The sequence below is a fragment of the Nerophis ophidion genome, linkage group LG18 (assembly GCF_033978795.1).
Source record: "Nerophis ophidion isolate RoL-2023_Sa linkage group LG18, RoL_Noph_v1.0, whole genome shotgun sequence".
Classification (NCBI taxonomy): Eukaryota; Metazoa; Chordata; class Actinopteri; order Syngnathiformes; family Syngnathidae; genus Nerophis; species Nerophis ophidion.
This window is the reverse complement of record NC_084628.1, coordinates 31,332,938-31,351,926: the sequence shown is the minus strand read 5'-3', so window position 1 is coordinate 31,351,926 and position 18,989 is coordinate 31,332,938. Positions and strand designations below refer to the sequence as shown.

The 18,989-nt window shown below is 38.3% G+C and overlaps 1 protein-coding gene across 1 annotated transcript in view; it reads left to right on the top strand.

The window, feature by feature from the left end:
• gab2 (GRB2-associated binding protein 2) overlaps positions 1-18,989 on the top strand; it is a 123,480-nt gene that overhangs the window by 6,578 nt on the left and 97,913 nt on the right. Inside the window, exon 2 of the mRNA XM_061877983.1 lies at positions 12,740-13,076. Coding sequence (XP_061733967.1) covers positions 13,005-13,076 — 72 coding nt within the window. The 5' untranslated portion in view covers positions 12,740-13,004. The remainder of the gene's footprint in view (positions 1-12,739; positions 13,077-18,989) is intronic.

The window sequence follows — 18,989 nt, the reverse complement described above, 5'->3', positions numbered from 1 at the left end:
GTTTGGTTTTTTTATTAGATGGCAATTTTCGCCAGTTCTGATGAGTGTGTGAAATTTGGTGAGTTTTGGAGCAAGGTCAGTGGGTCAAATTAAGGTTCAAAGAGGCGGCGGAATAATAATAATAATAATAATAATTAAAGCTGCAAGCAGCGTTGGTCGGGTCCGCCGTTGGCCGCCGCCGCCGTGTCCCGGGTCCCGATCTTAGTCAAACCAACATAGAGGTTTTTATTTCATGTCTCTACGACATTTCTAACAGAAGTTACATGCAGTTTTGTCTGGGTTTTTTCCTAGGGGGCGCTAAGCGCAATTTAGATTTTTGGGGTTTGGTTTTTTATTAGATGGCAGTTTTTGCCAGTCCTGATATGTGTGTAAAATTTGGTGAGTTTTGAAGCATGATAAGGGGGTGAAATTACAGATCGGCGATTCTGGATGTTGTTGATAAATGGCTTTCGGTCTGCATAACAGAGCTTTAACTAGCACTTTGAAGCATTTTAAGTGGGTCAAATTACAGCTCAAAGAGGCAAAAACGTCATTTTTTAGGAAAAGTTGCGCAGGGGTTTTTTGAAGGCGCAGAAAATCAAAACCTTAAAACTTATGAAAACTTTGATCTATACTTTTAATCAGAAGGGTTCAAAGTCTCCCCTGTGCGAGTTTGAAGCCGAAACGACAAACGGGCTCAGAGGAGATAACTTTTGAAGAAAGGTGATGGGTTTTCACAAAACTTTTATTTTGAAGGGGCAATTTTTAACTTCCTGTTGATTTTTGCCGAAGGATGTCAATTATCGAAATGTAGGTCTAAGTCAGACCTACCTAGAAGTTTTTGTTTCATGTCTTTCCGGCATTCCTACCGGAAGTTACAAGGAGTTTTGTCTGTGTTTTCTTCTTGGAAGCAGTTTTTTCTGTGTTTTATTGAAAAATTGCGCTAGAGCGCAATTTTTAGTTTTATTATTATTTTTTTTCATTAGATTGCAATTTCTGCCAGTCCTGATGTGTGTGCCAAGTTTGGTGAGTTTTGAAGCATTTTAAGGGGGTCAAATTACAGCTCAAAGGGGCAAAAATAGCATTTTTTAGCGAAAATTTTGCTTTAAATGGGTTTTTGCAAAATTTCTGTTGATTTTAGGTATAGGCATTTCTAATGGGGAATCTAGGTCTAAGTCAGACCTACATAGAGGTTTTTGTTCCATGTCTTTACGACATTCCTAACGGAAGTTACAAGCAGTCTGTTTTTTTTTTTTCGTAGGGGGCGCTAGCGCGCATTTTTAATTTTTGGGGTTTGGTTGCTTAATATGTGTTTTTGCCAAGCCTTACCGATGTGTGTTTAAAATTTGGTGAGTTTTGGAGCATGGTCAGTGGGTCAAATTAGGGTTCGAAGCTGCGGAAGAATAATAATAATAATTAAAGCTGCAAGCAGCGTTGGTCGGGTCCGCCGTTGGCCGCCGCCGCCGTGTCCCGAGTCCCGATCTTAGTCAGACCTCCATAGAAGTTTTTGTTTCATCACTCTACGACATTCCTAATAGAATTTACAAGCAGTTTTATCAGTTTATTTTCCTAGGGGGCGCTAGAGCACAATTTTCATTTTTGGGGTTTGGTTTTTTATTGGATCGCAATTTTCACCATTCCTGATGTGTGTGTAAAATTTGGTGAGTTTTGAAGCATGTTAAGGGGGTCAAATTATAGATTTGCGTTTCTGGATGTTGTTGATAAATGGCTTTCGCTTGGCATTGTATAGCTCTAACTTGCACTTTGAAGCATTTTAAGGGGGTCAAATTTCAGTTCAAAGAGGCAAAAAAGGCATATTTTGCGAAAATTTTGTTTTGAAGGGGTTTTTGCCAACTTCCTGTTGATTTTAGGTACAGAAGTGTTTATTGGAAATGTAGGTCTAAGTCAGACCTACACAGAGGTTTTTGTTTCATGTCTCTACGACATTCCTAACGGAAGTTACAAGCAGTCTGTTTTTTGTCTCTTCCTAGGGGGCGCTAGCGGGCAATTTTCATTTTTGGGGTTTGGTTGCTTAATAAGTTGGTCTGCCGCTCCATACCGATGTGTGTGTCAATTTTGGTGAGTTTTGAAGCATGTTAAGGGGGTCAAATTAGGGTGCGAAGGTGCGAGCGCGCCTTGGGTTGCTGTCCCCGAGCCCCACGGCAGGAGAAGCCTTGCTGCCACTATTTAATGCATTGTGAAAGTAATGCAGTTGTTGTATTGAAGTGAAAATATCAAGCTCCCTGTTGATTTTTGCCAAAGTATGTTAATTATTCAAATGTAGGTCTAAGTCAGACCTACATAGTGGTTTTCGTTTCATGTCTCTACGACATTCCTACCGGAAGTTACAAGCAGTTTTGTCTTTGTTTTCTTCCTAGGAGTAGTTTGTCTGTGTTGTATTCCTAGGGGGCGCTAGAGCGCAATTTTGAGTTTTGGAGTTTGGTTTTTTCATCAGCTCGCAATTGTTGCCAGTCCTGATGTGTGTGCCAAGTTTGGTGAGTTTCGAAGCATTTTAAGGGGGTCAAATTACAGCTCAAAGAGGCAAAAATTTTCTTTTTTAGGAAAATTTGCGCAGGGGATCTTTGAAGGCGCGTAAAATCAAACCCTTAAAACTTATCAAAATTTTGATCTATACTTTTAATCAGAAGGGTTCAAACTCTCTCCTGTGCGAGTTTGAAGCCGAAACGACAAACTCGCTCAGAGGAGATAACTTTTGAAAAAAGGTGACGGGTTTTCACAAAACTTTTATTTTGAAGGGGTAATTGCCAACTTCCTGTTGATTTTTTCTGCTAGCTGTCAATTATTAAAATGTAGGTCTAAGCGAGACCTACATAGAAGTTTTTGTTTCATGTCTTTCCGACATTCATACCGGAAGTTACAAGCAGTTTTGTCTGTGTCTTCTTCCTAGAAGCAGTTTTTTCTGTGTTTCATTCCAAAAATTTTGTAGAACGCAATTTTGAGTTTTAGAATTTTTTTTTTTCATTAGATCACAATTTCTGCCAGTCCTAATGTGTCTGCCAAGTTTGGTGAGTTTTGAAGCATTTTAAGGGGGTCAAATTACAGCTCAAAGAGGCAAAAATAGCATTTTTGGTGAAAATTTTGCTTTGAAAGGGTTTTGCAAAATTTCTGTTGATTTTGGGTATAGGAGTTTCTGATGGGGAATTTAGGTCTAGGTCAGTTCTACATAGAGGATTTTGTTTCATGTCTCTACGACATTCCTACCGGAAGTTACAAGCAATCCATTTTTTGTCTTTTCCTAGGGGGCGCTATTGCGCAATTTTGATTTTTCTGGTTCGGGTCCCTAATATGTTGGGAAGAAACTCCTCACCGACGCGTGTGTCAAATTTGGTGTGCTTTGAGGCATGGTCAGTGGGTCAAAATACAGCGCATATGCGAGTATCGGTGCGGAAGAAAGAAAGAATAATAATAAGAATAATAAAACGCTACAGATTCAATAGGGTCCTTGCATGGCAAAGGACATGGATGTCCTTTGCCATTGCAGGGCGGACCCTAATAATTAAAGCTGCAAGCAGCGTTGGTCGGGTCCGCCGTTGGCCGCCGCCGCCGCCGTGTCCCGAGTCCCGATCTTAGTCAGGCCTCCATAGAAGTTTTTGTTTCATCACTCTACGACATTCCTAATAGAATTTACAAGCAGTTTAATCATTTTATTTTCCTAGGGGGCGCTAGAGCACAATTTTCATTTTTGGGGTTTGGTTTTTTTATTGGATGGCAATTTTCACCAGTCCTGATGTGTGTGTAAAATTTGGTGAGTTTTGAAGCATGTTAAGGGGGTCAAATTATAGATTTGCGTTTCTGGAAGTTGTTGATAAAATGCTTTCGCTTGGCATTGTATAGCTCTAACTTGCACTTTGAAGCATTTTAAGGGGGTCAAATTTCAGTTCAAAGAGGCAAAAAAGTCATATTTTGCGAAAATTTTGTTTTGAAGGGGTTTTTGCCAACTTCCTGTTGATTTTAGGTACAGAAGTGTTTATTGGAAATGTAGGTCTAAGTTAGACCTACACAGAGGTTTTTGTTTCATGTCTCTACGACATTCCTAAGGGAAGTTACAAGCAGTCTGTTTTTTGTCTCTTCTTAGGGGGCGCTAGCGGGCAATTTTCATTGTTGGGGTTTGGTTGCTCAATAAGTTGGTCTGCCGCTCCATACCGACGTGTGTGTCAAATTTGGTGAGTTTTGAAGCATGTTAAGGGGGTCAAATTACAGATTGGCGTTTCTGGATGTTGTTGATAAATGGCTTTCGCTTGGCATAGTATAGCTTTAACTTGCACTTTGAAGCATTTTAAGGGGGTCAAATATCAGTTCAAAGAGGCAAAAAAGGCATTTTTTGCAAAAATTTAGTTTTGAAGGGGTTTTTGCCAACTTCCTGTTGATTTTCGGTACAGAAGTATTTCATTGGAAATGTAGGTCTAAGTCAGACCTACATAGAGGTTTTTGTTTCATGTCTCTACGACATTCCTAACGGAAGTTACACGCAGTCTGTTTTTTGTCTCTTCCTAGGGGGCGCTAGCGCGCAATTTGCATTTTTGGGGTTTGGTTGCTTAATAAGTTGGTCTGCCGCTCCATACCGATGTGTGTGCCAAATTTGGTGAGTTTTGAAGCATGTTAAGGGGGTCAAATTAGGGTGCGAAGGTGCGAGCGCGCCTTGGGTTGCTGTCCCCGAGCCCCAGGGCTTAAGACGCCTTCGTCCCACTATTTAATGCATTGGGAAAGTAATGCAGTTGTTGTATTGAAGTGAAAATATCTAGCTTCCTGTTGATATTTGCCAAAGTATGTTAATTATTCAAATGTAGGTCTAAGTCAGACCTACATAGTGGTTTTTGTTTCATGTCTCTACGACATTCCTACCGGAAGTGACAAGCAGTTTTGTCTTTGTTTTCTTCCTAGGAGCAGTTTGTCTGTGTTGTATTCCTAGGGGGCGCTAGAGCACAATTTTGAGTTTTGGGGTTTGGTTTTTTTATCAGCTCGCAATTGTTGCCAGTCCTGATGTGTGTGCCAAGTTTGGTGAGTTTTGAAGCATTTTAAGGGGGTCAAATTACAGCTCAAAGAAGCGAAAATGACATTTTTTAGGAAACTTTGCGCAGGGGATCTTTGAAGGCGCGTAAAATCAAAACCTTAAAACTTATCAAAACTTTGATCTATACTTTTAATCAGAAGGGTTCAAACTCTCTCCTGTGCGAGTTTGAAGCCGAAACAACAAATGCACTGGGAGAAGTATCGATTTGAAAAAGTTGACGGGTTTTTACAAAACTTTTATTTTGAAGGGGTAATTGCCAACTTCCTGTTGATTTTTTCTGCTAGCTGTCAATTATTAAAATGTAGGTCTAAGTGAGACCTACATAGAAGTTTTTGTTTCATGTCTTTCCGACATTCCTACCGGAAGTTACAAGCAGTTTTGTCTGTGTTTTCTTCCTAGAAGCAGTTTTGTCTGTGTTTTATTCAAAAATTGCGCTAGAGCGCAATTTTGAGTTTTTTTTTTTTTTTTTTTCATTAGATCACAATTTCTGCCAGTTCTGATGTGTGTGCCAAGTTTGGTGAGTTTTGAAGCATTTTAAGGGGGTCAAATTACAGCTCAAAGAGGCAAAAATTGCATTTTTTGCAAAAATTTTGCTTTGAATGGGTTTTTGCAAAATTTCTGTTGATTTTGGCCCCAGAAGATACAATTATGGAATTTAGGTCTAAGTCAGCCCTACATAGAGGTTTTTGTTTCATGTCTCTACGACATTCCTAACGAAAGTTACAAGCAGTCTGTTTTTTTTCTCTTTCTAGGGGGCGCTAGTGCGCAATTTTCATTTTTAGGGTTTGGTTGCTTAATATGTTGTGGTGTCACGGTAGACCGACGTGTGTGTCAAGTTTGGTGAGTTTTGAAGCATGTTAAGGGGGTGAAATTGGGGTGCGACGGTGCGGAATAATAATAAAGAATAATAATAAAACGCAGCAGATTCAATAGGGTCCTTGCCATGGCAAAGGACATGGAGTCCTTTGCTGGCAGGGCGGACCCTAATAATAATAATAATAATTAAAGCTGCAAGCAGCATTGGTCGGGTCCGCCGTTGGCCGCCGCCGCCGTGTCCCGAGTCCCGATCTTAGTCAGACCTCCATAGAAGTTTTTGTTTCATCACTCTACGACATTCCTAACAGAATTTACAAGCAGTTTTATCAGTTTATTTTCCTAGGGGGCGCTAGAGCACAATTTTCATTTTTGGGGTTTGGTTTTTTTATTGGATGGCAATTTTCACCAGTCCTGATGTGTGTGTAAAATTTGGTGAGTTTTGAAGCATGTTAAGGGGGTCAAATTACAGATTTGCGTTTCTGGATGTTGTTGATAAATGGCTTTCACTTGGCATTGTATAGCTTTAACTTGCACTTTGAAGCATTTGAAGGGGGTCAAATATCAGTTCAAAGAGGCAAAAAAAGGCATTTTTTGCAAAAATGTTGTTTTGAAGGGGTTTTTGTCAACTTCCTGTTGATTTTAGGTATAGAAGTATTTTATGAAATGTAGGTCTAAGTCAGACCTACATAGAGGTTTTTGTTTCATGTCTCTACGACATTCCTAACGGAAGTTACAAGCAGTCTGTTTTTTGTCCCTTCCTAGGGGGCGCTAGCGCGCAATTTTCATTTTTGGGGTTTGGTTGCTTAATAAGTTGGTCTGCCGCTCCATACCGACATGTGTGTCAAATTTGGGGAGTTTTGAAGCATGTTAAGGGGGTCAAATTACAGATTGGCGTTTCTGGATGTTGTTGGTAAATGGTTTTCGCTTGGCATAGTATAGCTTTAACTTGCACTTTGAAGCATTTTAAGGGGGCCAAATATCAGTTCAAAGAGGCAAAAAATGCATTTTTTGCAAATATTTTGTTTTGAAGGGGTTTTTGCCAACTTCCTGTTGATTTTAGGTATAGAAGTATTTTATGAAATGTAGGTCTAAGTCAGACCTACATAGAGGTTTTTGTTTCATGTCTCTACGACATTCCTAACGGAAGTTAAAAGCAGTTTTTTCGGGGTTTTTTCCTAGGGGGCGCTGGAGCGCAATTTTGACTTTTGGGGTTTTCTTTTTTATTAGATGTCAATTTTCGGCAGTCCTGATGTGTGTGTAAAATTTGGTGAGTTTTGAATTATGTTAAGGGGGTGAAATTACAGATCAGGGATTCTGGATGTTGTTGATAAATGGCTTTCGGTCTGCATAACAGAGCTTTAACTTGCACTCTGACGCATTGTAAGGGGGTCAAATTATAGCTCAAAGAGGCAAAAAATACATTTTTTAGGAAAATTTGCACAGGGGTTTTTTGAAGGCGCGTAAAATCCAAACCGGAGCAGTAATCAAAACTCCTTCGACAACTTTTAATCAGAAGGGTTCAAACTCTCTCCTGTGCGAGTTTGAAGCCAAAACGACAAACGGGCTCAGAGGAGATAATGTTTGAAAAAAGGCGACGGGAGTTTACAAAACTTTTATTTTGAAGGGGTAATTTTTAACTTCCTGTTGATTTTTCTGCGGGATTTCAAATATTGAAATGTAGGTCTAAGTGAGACCTACATAGTGGTTTTTGTTTCATGTCTGTCCGACATTCCTACTGGAAGTTACAAGCAGTTTTGTCTGTTTTCTCTTCCTCGGAGCAGTTTTTTCTGTGTTTTATTCAAAAATTGCGCTACAGCGCAATTTTGAGTTTTATTATTTTTTATTTTCATTAGATCGCAATTTCTGCCAGTCCTGAGGTGTGTGCCAAGTTTGGTGAGTTTTGAAGCATTTTAAGGGGGTCAACTTACAGCTCAAAGAGGCAAAAATAGCATTTTTTGCGAAAATTTTGCTTTGGAGGCGTTTTTGCCAACTTCCTGTTGATTTTAGGTATAGAACATTTTTATTGGAAATGTTCATCCAAGTCAGACCTACATATAGGTTTTTGTTTCAAGTCTCTACGACATTCCTAATGGAAGTTACAAGCAGTCCGTTTTTTGTTTCTTCCTAGGGGGCGCTAGCGCGCAATTTTGATTTTTAGTGCTCGGTTTTTTTATTAGATGGCAATTTTCGCAGATCCTGATGTGTGTGTCAAATATGGTGAGTTTTGAAGCATGTTAAGTGGGTCAAATTTCAGCTGGAAACGGCGGCGGAATAATAAAGAATAATAATAATAAAACGCAGCAGATTCAATAGGGTCCTTGCATGGCAAAGGACATGGATGTCCTTTGCCATTGCAGGGCGGACCCTAATAATAAGAAACCTTACAGATTCAATAGGGTCCTTGCCATGGCAAAGGACATGGATGTCCTTTGCTGGCAGGGCGGACCCTAATAAACGCAGCAGATTCAATAGGGTCCTTGCCATGGCAAAGGACATGGATGTCCTTTGCTGGCAGGGCGGACCCTAATAAGAAAACGTTACAGATTCAATAGGGTCCTTGCATGGCAAAGGACATGGATGTCCTTTGCCATTGCAGGGCGGACCCTAATAAGGGAGCAACAGCACACAAAAGTTTCCAACACAACAATATTTCCTCCTCAAAGTCACGTTTGATTTTTTTTTTCCTCGGATTGAGAACTTTTCCAGGATTTCAAGATGATTTCTCTAGCTGTACAAAATATACAATAATCAAACACAGAAATTGTATTTTTTTTATTTTACTGCAAAACCCCCCCAAAAAACGGACAATGTGAATAAAATGAAAGACAGATAATGTACCTGCAAAAATGATTAGAAACCTTTAGGACATACTATTGTGATCTTAATTATCGGAATGTTCCATTAAGACATTTGAATATGCGAGAAATTTAAATAAATAAATCTTTATATACTTAAATTCCATGTTAAATGTGTTCAATATTTTTTTATTTACCTGAAGTATTATATTTACAATGTATTTGAAGTATTGGCACGATTATTAAATAAGTAATTAATTATTCAAACACAATTTAAAGTAATACTGAATTAAATAGTAAATCGTTTTTTTTATTAAATTGTTCAACATAATTACTTTAAATTTAATGACAGTTAATAATGATTGAATAATGACATTTAAATCGATATGTAAAGATTTATTTAAAACTTTACAACTAAAAACTTTCCAGGATGGCGCCGCTGTAATGGCTGCTGTTGGCAGGAGCTCTGTGCTCTTGTGTCATCCTTTTGTGTTTCCCTCTTGTTTTCATGTGTTGTTGTATATATGTGTTGTTTTGCCTTTTGGTCCAGGACCCTTTGGGACTGTGTGACAAGGGGAGGCACTTTTGTGACTTCTGCGGTGCTTTTTTGTGGACTTCTGGGTCTGTCTCCCAGGAGCCTTTTGGCCATGGAGACCAGCTGCTGGGTCTCTGCCACGCCAGAGTCAATTTGGAAAGACTGGGGGAGATGCGGATGGGGAGACGGGGCTGCGGAGCTGGCACTGAGCGCCGGGACGGACAAGTTTCACAGTGTCTTGGCTGAATGAGCGTGTATCGGACACCTCAGTCTTCTTGGACATATCCTCGCTCATCCATGCGGACTGGACACTGGCCGAGAGTTGGTTGGCAACCGAGAGTGGAGTGTTGGCTCTCTTGGTTGCTTTGTTGGGTCTGCTCCTGTCTGTGGCCATGCATGCTCCCTCCACCCCAGCAGACGACGGCGTGGAACACCGCAGAGGCCACCACAGTGTGTATGTGTTCTTTTGCTTTTTATTCATAGCTGTGTGTAGAAGTGGCTGGTTGCATCAGCTCCGCTACTTTAATGTCTTTCATGTCCTTTGTTTTCTTTGATGTTTGATGTCTCCCTCTTACACACATGTAAGAGAAATGTATACTATGGTTAAATAAATAAATAAATGGGTTGTACTTGTATAGCGCTTTTCTAGCTTCAAGGTACTCAAAGCGCTTTGACACTACTTCCACCTCATGCACCCATTCACACACACATTCACACACTGATGGAGGGAGCTGCCATGCAAGGCGCCAACCAGCACCCATCATGAGTTGTTTTATGTTTTGTTTTGTGTTGTATTGTTTTTTTCCCCTTGGCCTCCGTCTGGACCCCCTCTCTCGTCCAAAGGCAAAACCCAGTAACTCAATTTTGGCCAAAACTGAGCTGATAATAATTACATAAATAAATAAATGGGTTGCACTTGTATAGCGCTTTTCTACCTTCAAGGTACTCAAAGCGCTTTGACACTACTTCCACATTCACCCATTCACACACTGATGGAGGGAGCTGCCATGCAAGGCGCTAACCAGCACCCATCAGGACCAAGGGTGAAGTAGATAGATAGATAGATAGATAGATAGATAGTACTTTATTGATTCCTTCAGGAGAGTTCCTTCAGGAAAATTAAAATTCCAGCAGCAGTGTACAGAGTTGAGATCAATTTAAAGAAAAAAGTAAAAAGTAAATAATGGGGGTTTAAAAGGAAACAAAATAGAGAAATATTACAAAAAGAATAAAAACAATGGGAATAACAATATAACAGTAAAATAAGAATATAACAAGACAAAGTAGGCAGTAGTGACCATGTTATGAAAACGTATTGCACTGTTAATGTTTTGCATCCCCTGTCATCCTAATACCCCCCGTCCCCCATCCCAGAGAGGAAGTTGTACAGTCTAATGGCGTGTGGGACAAAGGAGTTCTTGAGTCTATTAGTCCTGCACTTGGGATGAAGCAGTCTAGCACTGAACAGGCTCCTCTGGCTACTGATAACGCTATGCAGAGGGTGACTGGCATCATCCAGGATGCTCTCTAGTGTCTTGCTCAAGGACACAACGGACGTGACGAGGTTGGTAATAGGTGGGGATTGAACCACAGACCCTCGGGTTGCGCACGGCCACTCTCCCACTGCACCACGCCGTCCCCAATTTTGGAGTTATTATAGGTGATATGCTTTACATTGGTGAATGCGATATTGTAATTTGTTCCGTAAGTAAGCAGCTTACTTACGGAACAAATTACAATATCGCATACACTAATGCAGGGGTCACCAACCTTTTTGAAAACAAGACCTACTTCTTGGGTACTGATTAATGCGAAGGGCTACCAGTTTGATACACACTTAAATAAATTGCCAGAAAAAGCCAATTCACTAAATTTACCTTTAATAAATAAATAAATAAATAAATAAATATATATATATATATATATATATATATATATATATATATATATATATATATATATATATATATACACACACACACACACACACACACACACACACATGGGTGTTTCTGTCTGTCATTCCGTCGTACATTTCATTTCCTTTTACGGAAGGTTTTTTGTAGAGAATAAATGATGAAAAAAAAACACTTTATCGAACGGTTTAAAAGAGGATACGAAATAAATTTAAATAAAATTTTGAAACATAGTTTATCTTCAATTTCGACTCTTTAAAATTCAAAATTCAACTGAAAAAAATTAAGAGAAAAACTAGCTAATTTGAATCTTTTGGAGAAAATAAAAAAAATAATTTATGGAACATCTTTAGTAATTTTTCCTGATTAAGATTAATTTTAGAAATTTGATGACATGTTTTAAGTAGGTTAAAATCCAATCTACATTATGTTACAATATATAACAAATTGGACCAAGCTATATTTCTAACAAAGAAAAACCATTATTTCTTCTATATTTTCCAGAACAAAAAATGTAAAATAAATTCAAAAGACTTTGAAATAAGATTTAAATTTGATTCTACAGATTTTCTAGATTTGCCAGAACAATCTTTTTAAATTTTAATCATAAGTCATAAGTATGAAGAAATATTTCACAAATATTCTTCGACGAAAAAAAAGAAGCTAAAATGAAGAATTAAATCAAAATGTATTCATTATTCTTTACAATAAAAACATAAATGTACTTGAACATTGATTGTCAGGAAAGAAGAGGAAGGAATTTAAAAGGTAAAAAGGTATATGTGTTTAAAAATCCTAAAATAATTTTTAGGTTGTATTTTTTCTCTAAAATTGTCTTTCTGAAAGTTATAAGAAGCAAAGTAAAAAAATAAATGAATTTATTTAAACAAGTGAAGACCAAGTCTTTCAAATATATTCTTGGATTTTCAAATTCTATTTGAGTTTTGTCTCTCTTAGAATTAAAAATGTCAAGCAAAGCAAGACCAGCTTGCTAGTAAATAAATAACATTTAAAAAATAGAGGCAGCTCACTGGTAAGTGCTGTTATTTGAGCTAATTTTAGAACAGGCCAGCGGGCGACCCATCTGGTCCTTACGGGCGACCTGGTGCCCGCGGGCACTGCGTTGGTGACCCCTGCACCAATGTAAAGCATATCACCTAGTAACTCCAAAATCATTATCAGCTCAGTTTTGACCAACATTGAGTTACTGGGTTTTGCCTTTGGACGGGAGTCCTCTCCAGGGGCCCAGGCTTAGACCGATATTTTTATTTTATTTTATATTATTACTTAATTTTTTTCTCCCATTCCCCCCTTCACTTGTTTACCTGTATATCACCTTTTTTGTAAGGGGCGCCGGAAGTTGGCAGACCCGTCAGCTATCCTGTTCTGTCTCCCTGTAATGTTTGTCTGATCTTGAATGGGATGGTGCAAAATATTTTAATTTCCCCTCGGGGATTAATAAAGTATGTCTGATTCTGATTCTGATAAAAGCTTGTAATTACACCAAGCGGCCACTAGATAGTGCTGTTTCCTTCCTATTGACTTTTGGGAGTTGTTGAATAAATCAAAAACAACATTGTATGGCGCTTGTGTTAAAAGAAAATACATGTTTATAAGTTCCATACAAGTAGAGTCAGGATTATTGTTTCAAATGCAATCTTTGCAGGCCGCTTCCCGGTTGGAACCGGCAGTGGGCGTGGTGTGGAGCTGGGACAACAAGCCGCAGACGCACCGCGACGCCGCCGCGCATCAGTCGAGCTTCCCCCGCCGAGGAGCCAGGGTCCGCCGGCTGACGTCTCTGCGAGAACCGAGACTCGTGTTCGCCCTCCGGCCCTCCCTGGGCTCCCATGGCGGAGAGCCAGGCGCCGACCGGGAGCGTCCTGCCACTGTGAGCCACCCGTGGGGCCACCGGAGGCGTACTAGTGTGCGCGATGAGCGGCGGAGAAGTGGTGCTGCAGGGCTGGCTGAGGAAGTCCCCGCCGGAGAGGAAACTGCGGAGATATGTGAGTCCTTCTCCGGCTAATCAGCTTACTCACACACCTGCACTCCTTCCACCTTCTCGAACATTCTACTGACACTTCTTCCACCTTCTCGTCCTTCCGCTGTCAATAACACGACATTATCTTCATTACTTCCTGAGTCAGCCTTATTAAACTCAGCGTGATTCAGCGCACTTCCATCCATCAACTCATTGCACATTTGGCTTACATTTCACTCCCCGCAAGTTATTCCCGCTTTAAATTGTTTTTCTAAAAATGTTCCTACTTTAAAAGGGGAACATTATCACAATTTCAGAAGGGTTAAAAACAATAAAAATCAGTTCCCAGTGGCTTATTTTATTTTCGAAGTTTTTTTTCAAAATTTTACCCATCATGGAATATCCCGAAAAAAGGCTTTAAAGTGCCTGATTTTCGCTATCTGTGAAGCCACCGTCTATTTTCCTGTGACGTCATCCAGTGATGCTAATACAAACAAACATGGCTGATAGCACAGCAAGATATAGCGACATTAGCTCGGATTCAGACTCCGATTTCAGCGGCTTAAGCGATTCAACAGATTACGCATGTGTTGAAACGGATGGTTGGAGTATGGAGGCAGATAGCGAAAATTAAATTGAAGAAGAAACTGAAGCTATTGAGCGGATAGCTCTTGACGCTGTTCGGCCATGTCTGCCTTAGCATCGCCGGTAAAATGTGCAGACCAAACGATCGGGACTTTTGCATCTTGTGACACTGGAGCAACTTAAATCTGTCAGACCAGGACATGGATTGTTTGTGCTCCTTCGACGCAGAGGGATTACAGGACGAACCAGGCGTGAATTCAGTTACATGTTTGTTTTTATTTATACTCAAAATAAAAAAAAAAGGGAAAACAAAAAGCGCGCTCGATGGCAGATAATAATCTATACTAAAACTTAGAACAAAAACAGCACAATGGCAATACTATCTACAAAGAAACAAAAGATACTATCAAAGGAATAAATACAAACAAAAATGTACTTGGCGTGGATGAACAGAAAAGCATGGCATGAAGTATGAAAGGCAATGAAAGCAAAGTTCCCAGATCGATGAACAGAAAGAAAATTACTTAATTAGTGGCCGTGGTTACTAAAAACAGGTGTGAGAGGCTGATGATCGGGGCGTGACTAGGGTTACAAAAACAAACCAGGAAGTGAAAAAACAGAACAAGAGTCCAGAAAACAAAACAAAACATGATCAAACATAAAACCAGATTTACAGGCGTGACAAAATCTGTCGATTGGTAAGTGTTTGTTTGTTTTTGGCAATAAATGTGGGTGGAGGGAAACGCTGGATGCAAATATAGCTACAAATGTTCATACAGCTAGCCTAAATAGCATGTTAGTATCGATTAGCTGGCAGTCATGCCGTGACCAAATATGTCTGATTAGCACATAAGTCAATAACATCAACAAAACTCACCTTTGTGATTTCGTTAACTTTATCGTTGGAAATCCATCTGCAGGATATCCATAAATCTCTGTGCCATGTCTGCCTTAGCATCGCCGGTAAAATGTGCAGACCAAACGATCGGGACTTTCGCATCTAGTGACACAGGAGCAACTTAAATCCGTTGATTGTTAAGTGTTTGTTTGGCATTAAATGTGGATGGAGGGAAAGGCTGGATGCAAATATAGCTACAAATGTACATACAGCTAGCCTATATAGCATGTTAGCATCGATTAGCATGCCGTGCTTATCGATGCAAACTCTACGTAAATCAACTTGAATCCGTCCCTGATCGTGTTGTTACACCCTCCGACAACACACCGACGAGGCATAATGTCTTCAAGGTACGGAAAACAGTCGAATAAACGGAAAATAACAGAGCTGATTTGACTGGATGTTTATAATGTGTTTGAGAAAATGGCGGATTCACTACCTATGTGACGTCACGTTGTGACGTCATCGCTCCGAGAGCAAATAATAGAAAGGCGTTTAATTCGCCAAAATTCACCTATTTAGAGGTCGGGAATCGGTTAAAAAAATATATGGTCTTTTTTTGCAACATCAAGGTATATATTGACGTTTACATAGGTCTGGTGATAATGTTCTCCTTTAACAGCTATTTACTTATTTTTAATCGCTGATTCTACACCATGATCTTCATTTTAGCAGAACTACATTGTGTCCATTCCAGTTTAAAAAGCTTCAGTGGGGAAAAATAACTGATGAAAAAAGATTATTTGGTTTTCCCCACCCAGAAAATGTTGTTTAAAGATTTTTGCCACATTCCAAGGATGCTTCATTTAAGAATTGCAAGAGTTTTCAGAATAAAATACTTACTTTTCTATCTCAAAAGTCCTGCTAATTTCTAGATATACGATTATCAATTAAGAAAGCCCTGTCAAGTCAAATTCACCCAGCAGGCACAAGACATACAAAGTCGATTTTACGTCCAACAACAACGCAAAAGAGTTGTATTTGTAAATGATGTTGATGTCTAGTTGGATCAACGTTGTTGGTTGGGAAATGAACAAATTGCAATGTCAAATCAACGTCAGAATCTGAAATTGATTAAAGGTTTTCAAAAAGCATGTTGTTTTAAACTTAAGTTTGAGTTGCTTTACATCAGAACCTCATTCAATAACGTTGTTTTAAGGTCTTGTGTCTGCTGGGAAATAACTGCATGGACAGATCATTTTACTAGTTTTTGCTTTTTTTTAATTCAAATTTAGTCTTTTTATATTGTCAGATAATCTCACAAGTTTTTACTTTTTTACCCTAAAATACGGTCTTTTTACCTTATACTTTGTCAGATAATTTCACTTGTTTTTCCAATAATTTTCCCTAAAATCTAGTCTTTTTTATGTTGTATTTTGTCGGATAATTTTACTGGTTTTTAGTATTTTTGTCCCCTAAAATGTAGTCTTTTTTTCATATATATTTTATCAAATAATTGAACGAGTTTTTAAAAAAATTCCTAAAATGTAGTGCTTTTGTCTTACAATTTTTCTGATATTTTCACTTGTTTTTATTTATTTGCCCCTAAAATCTCGTATTTTTATATATAATTTGCCAAACTATTTAACAAGTTTTAGTATTTGCTTTCTTAAAATCAAGTCTTTTTTTAATATAATTTTTTGTCAGGAGATTTTACTAGTTTTTACTGTTGTTTTCTTTTTTCTATATCTTATTTTGTCTGATAATTTTACTACTTAAAAAAAAATCCTAAAATCTTGTGTTATGTTTTTCATAATTCGTCCAATAATTTAAGTAGCTTTTGTATTTATTTTTCTTTAAATGTTTTTTTTTTTATCCTATATTTTGTCAGATAATTTCACTTGTTTTTAGAACTTTTTTCCTAAAATCTAATCTTTTTTTATCTTATATTTTGTCGGATAATTTCACAAGTGTTAAGTATTTTTTTTCCTAAAATATAATAATTTTTTTAATCATATTTTGTCAGATAATTTCACTGGTGTTTAGTATTTTTTCCCCCTAAAATGTAGTCTTTATAACTTATATTTAGTTGGATAATTTCATTAGTTTTTAGTAATCCCCCCCCCTCCCCTGTTAAAATCAAGTCTTTTTACCTCATATTTAGTTGGATGATTTCACTGGTTTTTAGTTTGTTTTTTTTCCCTAAAATTTAGTCTTTTTAACACATTTTGTCAGATAATTTCACTGTTTTTTTGTATTTTTTTCCTAAAATCAAAACATTTTTTTATCGTATTTTTTGGGATAATTTCACTGGTTTTTAGTAATATTTTCCCAAAATCTAGACTTTTTATCTTACTTTTTGTCAACTCTTCTTCTGCAGTGCTTCAGTTGCGGAGTAAGTTCAAGTTTACAGATGGTTATTCAGATGGAGTACAGTTGGACACAAAAGGAACATAAAGCACGTTTTAATTGGGATTTACACTCGGATAATAATCATCATCGTCATGCAGGTGTACTTATTGTTATGTCTTATTTGGAGGTGGAACATGTGCACCCCCATGTTGGTGTGTTGTTTACATACTGGTGTGTTTTTTACGTGCTGGTGTGTTTACATACTGGTGTGTTGTTTACATGTTGATGTGTTTACGTGCTGATGTGTTGTATTTACATACTGTTGTGTTGTTTACCTGCTGTTGTGTTGTTTACCTGCTGTCGTGTTGTTTACGTGCTGGTGTGTTGTATTTACATACTGGTGTGTTGTTTACCTGCTGTTGTGTTGTTTACCTGCTGTCGTGTTGTTTACATGCTGGTGTGTTTACGTGCTGATGTGTTGTATTTACATACTGGTGTGTTGTTTACCTGCTGTTGTGTTGTTTACCTGCTGTCGTGTTGTTTACATGCTGGTGTGTTTACGTGCTGATGTGTTGTATTTACATACTGGTGTGTTGTTTACCTGCTGTCGTGTTGTTTACGTGCTGGTGTGTTGTTTACATGCTGGTGTGTTGTTTACACGTTGGTGTGTTGTTTACATACAGTACTGATGTGCTGTTATGTGCTGGTGTGTTGTTTACATGTTGGCGTGTTGTTTACATGCTGGTGTGGTGTTTACCTACTGGTGTATGGTTACGTGCCGGTGTGTTTACACATTGGTTTGTTGTTTACATACTGGTGTGTTGTTTACATGCTGGGGTGTAGTTTACCTATAGGGGTGTTGTTTACGTACCGGTGTGTTTTTTACACATTGGTGTGTTGTTTACGTACTGGTTTGTTATTTACGTGCTGGTGTGTTGTTTACATGCCGGTGTGTTGTTTACATGCCGGTGTGTTGTTTACCTGCCGTTGTGTTGTTTACATGCCGTTGTGTTTTTTACGTGCCAGTGTGTTGCTTACGTGCCAGTGTGTTGTTTACACACCGGTGTGTTGTTTACATACTGGTGTGCTGTTTACGTGCTGGTGTGTTGTTAACATGCTCGTGTGTTGTTTACACATTGGTGTGTTGTTTACATAATGGTGTGTTGTTTACATACTGATGTGCTGTTTACGTGCTTGTGTGTTGTCTACCTACTGGTGTGTTGTTTACGTGCCGGTGTGTTGTTTACATACCAGTGTGTTGTTTACCTGCTGGTGTGTTGTTTACACATTGGTGTGTTGTTTACCTACTGGTGTCTTAGCTTTGTCATGATGTCATCTTTCTGTGTCATGGGGAAAATCCTCCTCATACAATTTTTCCACTGGCTTCCTCGTTGTCTTCCACTTACAACACAATAATATTTTCTCAGCCGCCACCGTCCATGCGTAGCTGCAGTGTATAAACAGGAGCAGGGCCACAGATAACATGACGTGGGGCGGGGGTAGGGGGGTCATGAGACGCGGACAACGAGCAGACGTGTGGACACAATCATACAATTGCTTCCTCTTTAAAACGTCCAGCAGGAACAATGGCGACTATTTAAGCGCCACTTTTTTATCTGAGTCGGGAGACATTTGTCGTCATTTTCTTCCTTCAACAACACGACCTTGTGTTGACATTGACATATTGAGAACAACTCATACAATTCATCATCATCGCATCGATCATATTTCAGCGCAGATTAATCACATTATGTGTTTTACCTTTAAAGGGTAACTGTACTTTTTTGTAGAATGTTATTCACAATTCATATGTGAGACAGGAACATGTTTTTTATTTTTTTTTCTAAGTCTTAAATAAATGCTAGCAAAAGTCAGCTAACAATGGAAGTTTTATATACACACTATAAGTATATATGTAGTATCTAATAACATGTAATATTTACATATTTAATATACACACTAAGTATATATGGAATGTAATAATATTCATAATAAAATGTAATATTCACATATTTTATATACACTAAGTATATATGTAGTATCTAGTAACATTCATAAAAACATGTAATATTTACATATTTTATACACACACTGTAGTATATATAAAGTATCTGGTAAAATTCGTAATAACATGTAACATCTACATATTTTATAAACATGCTG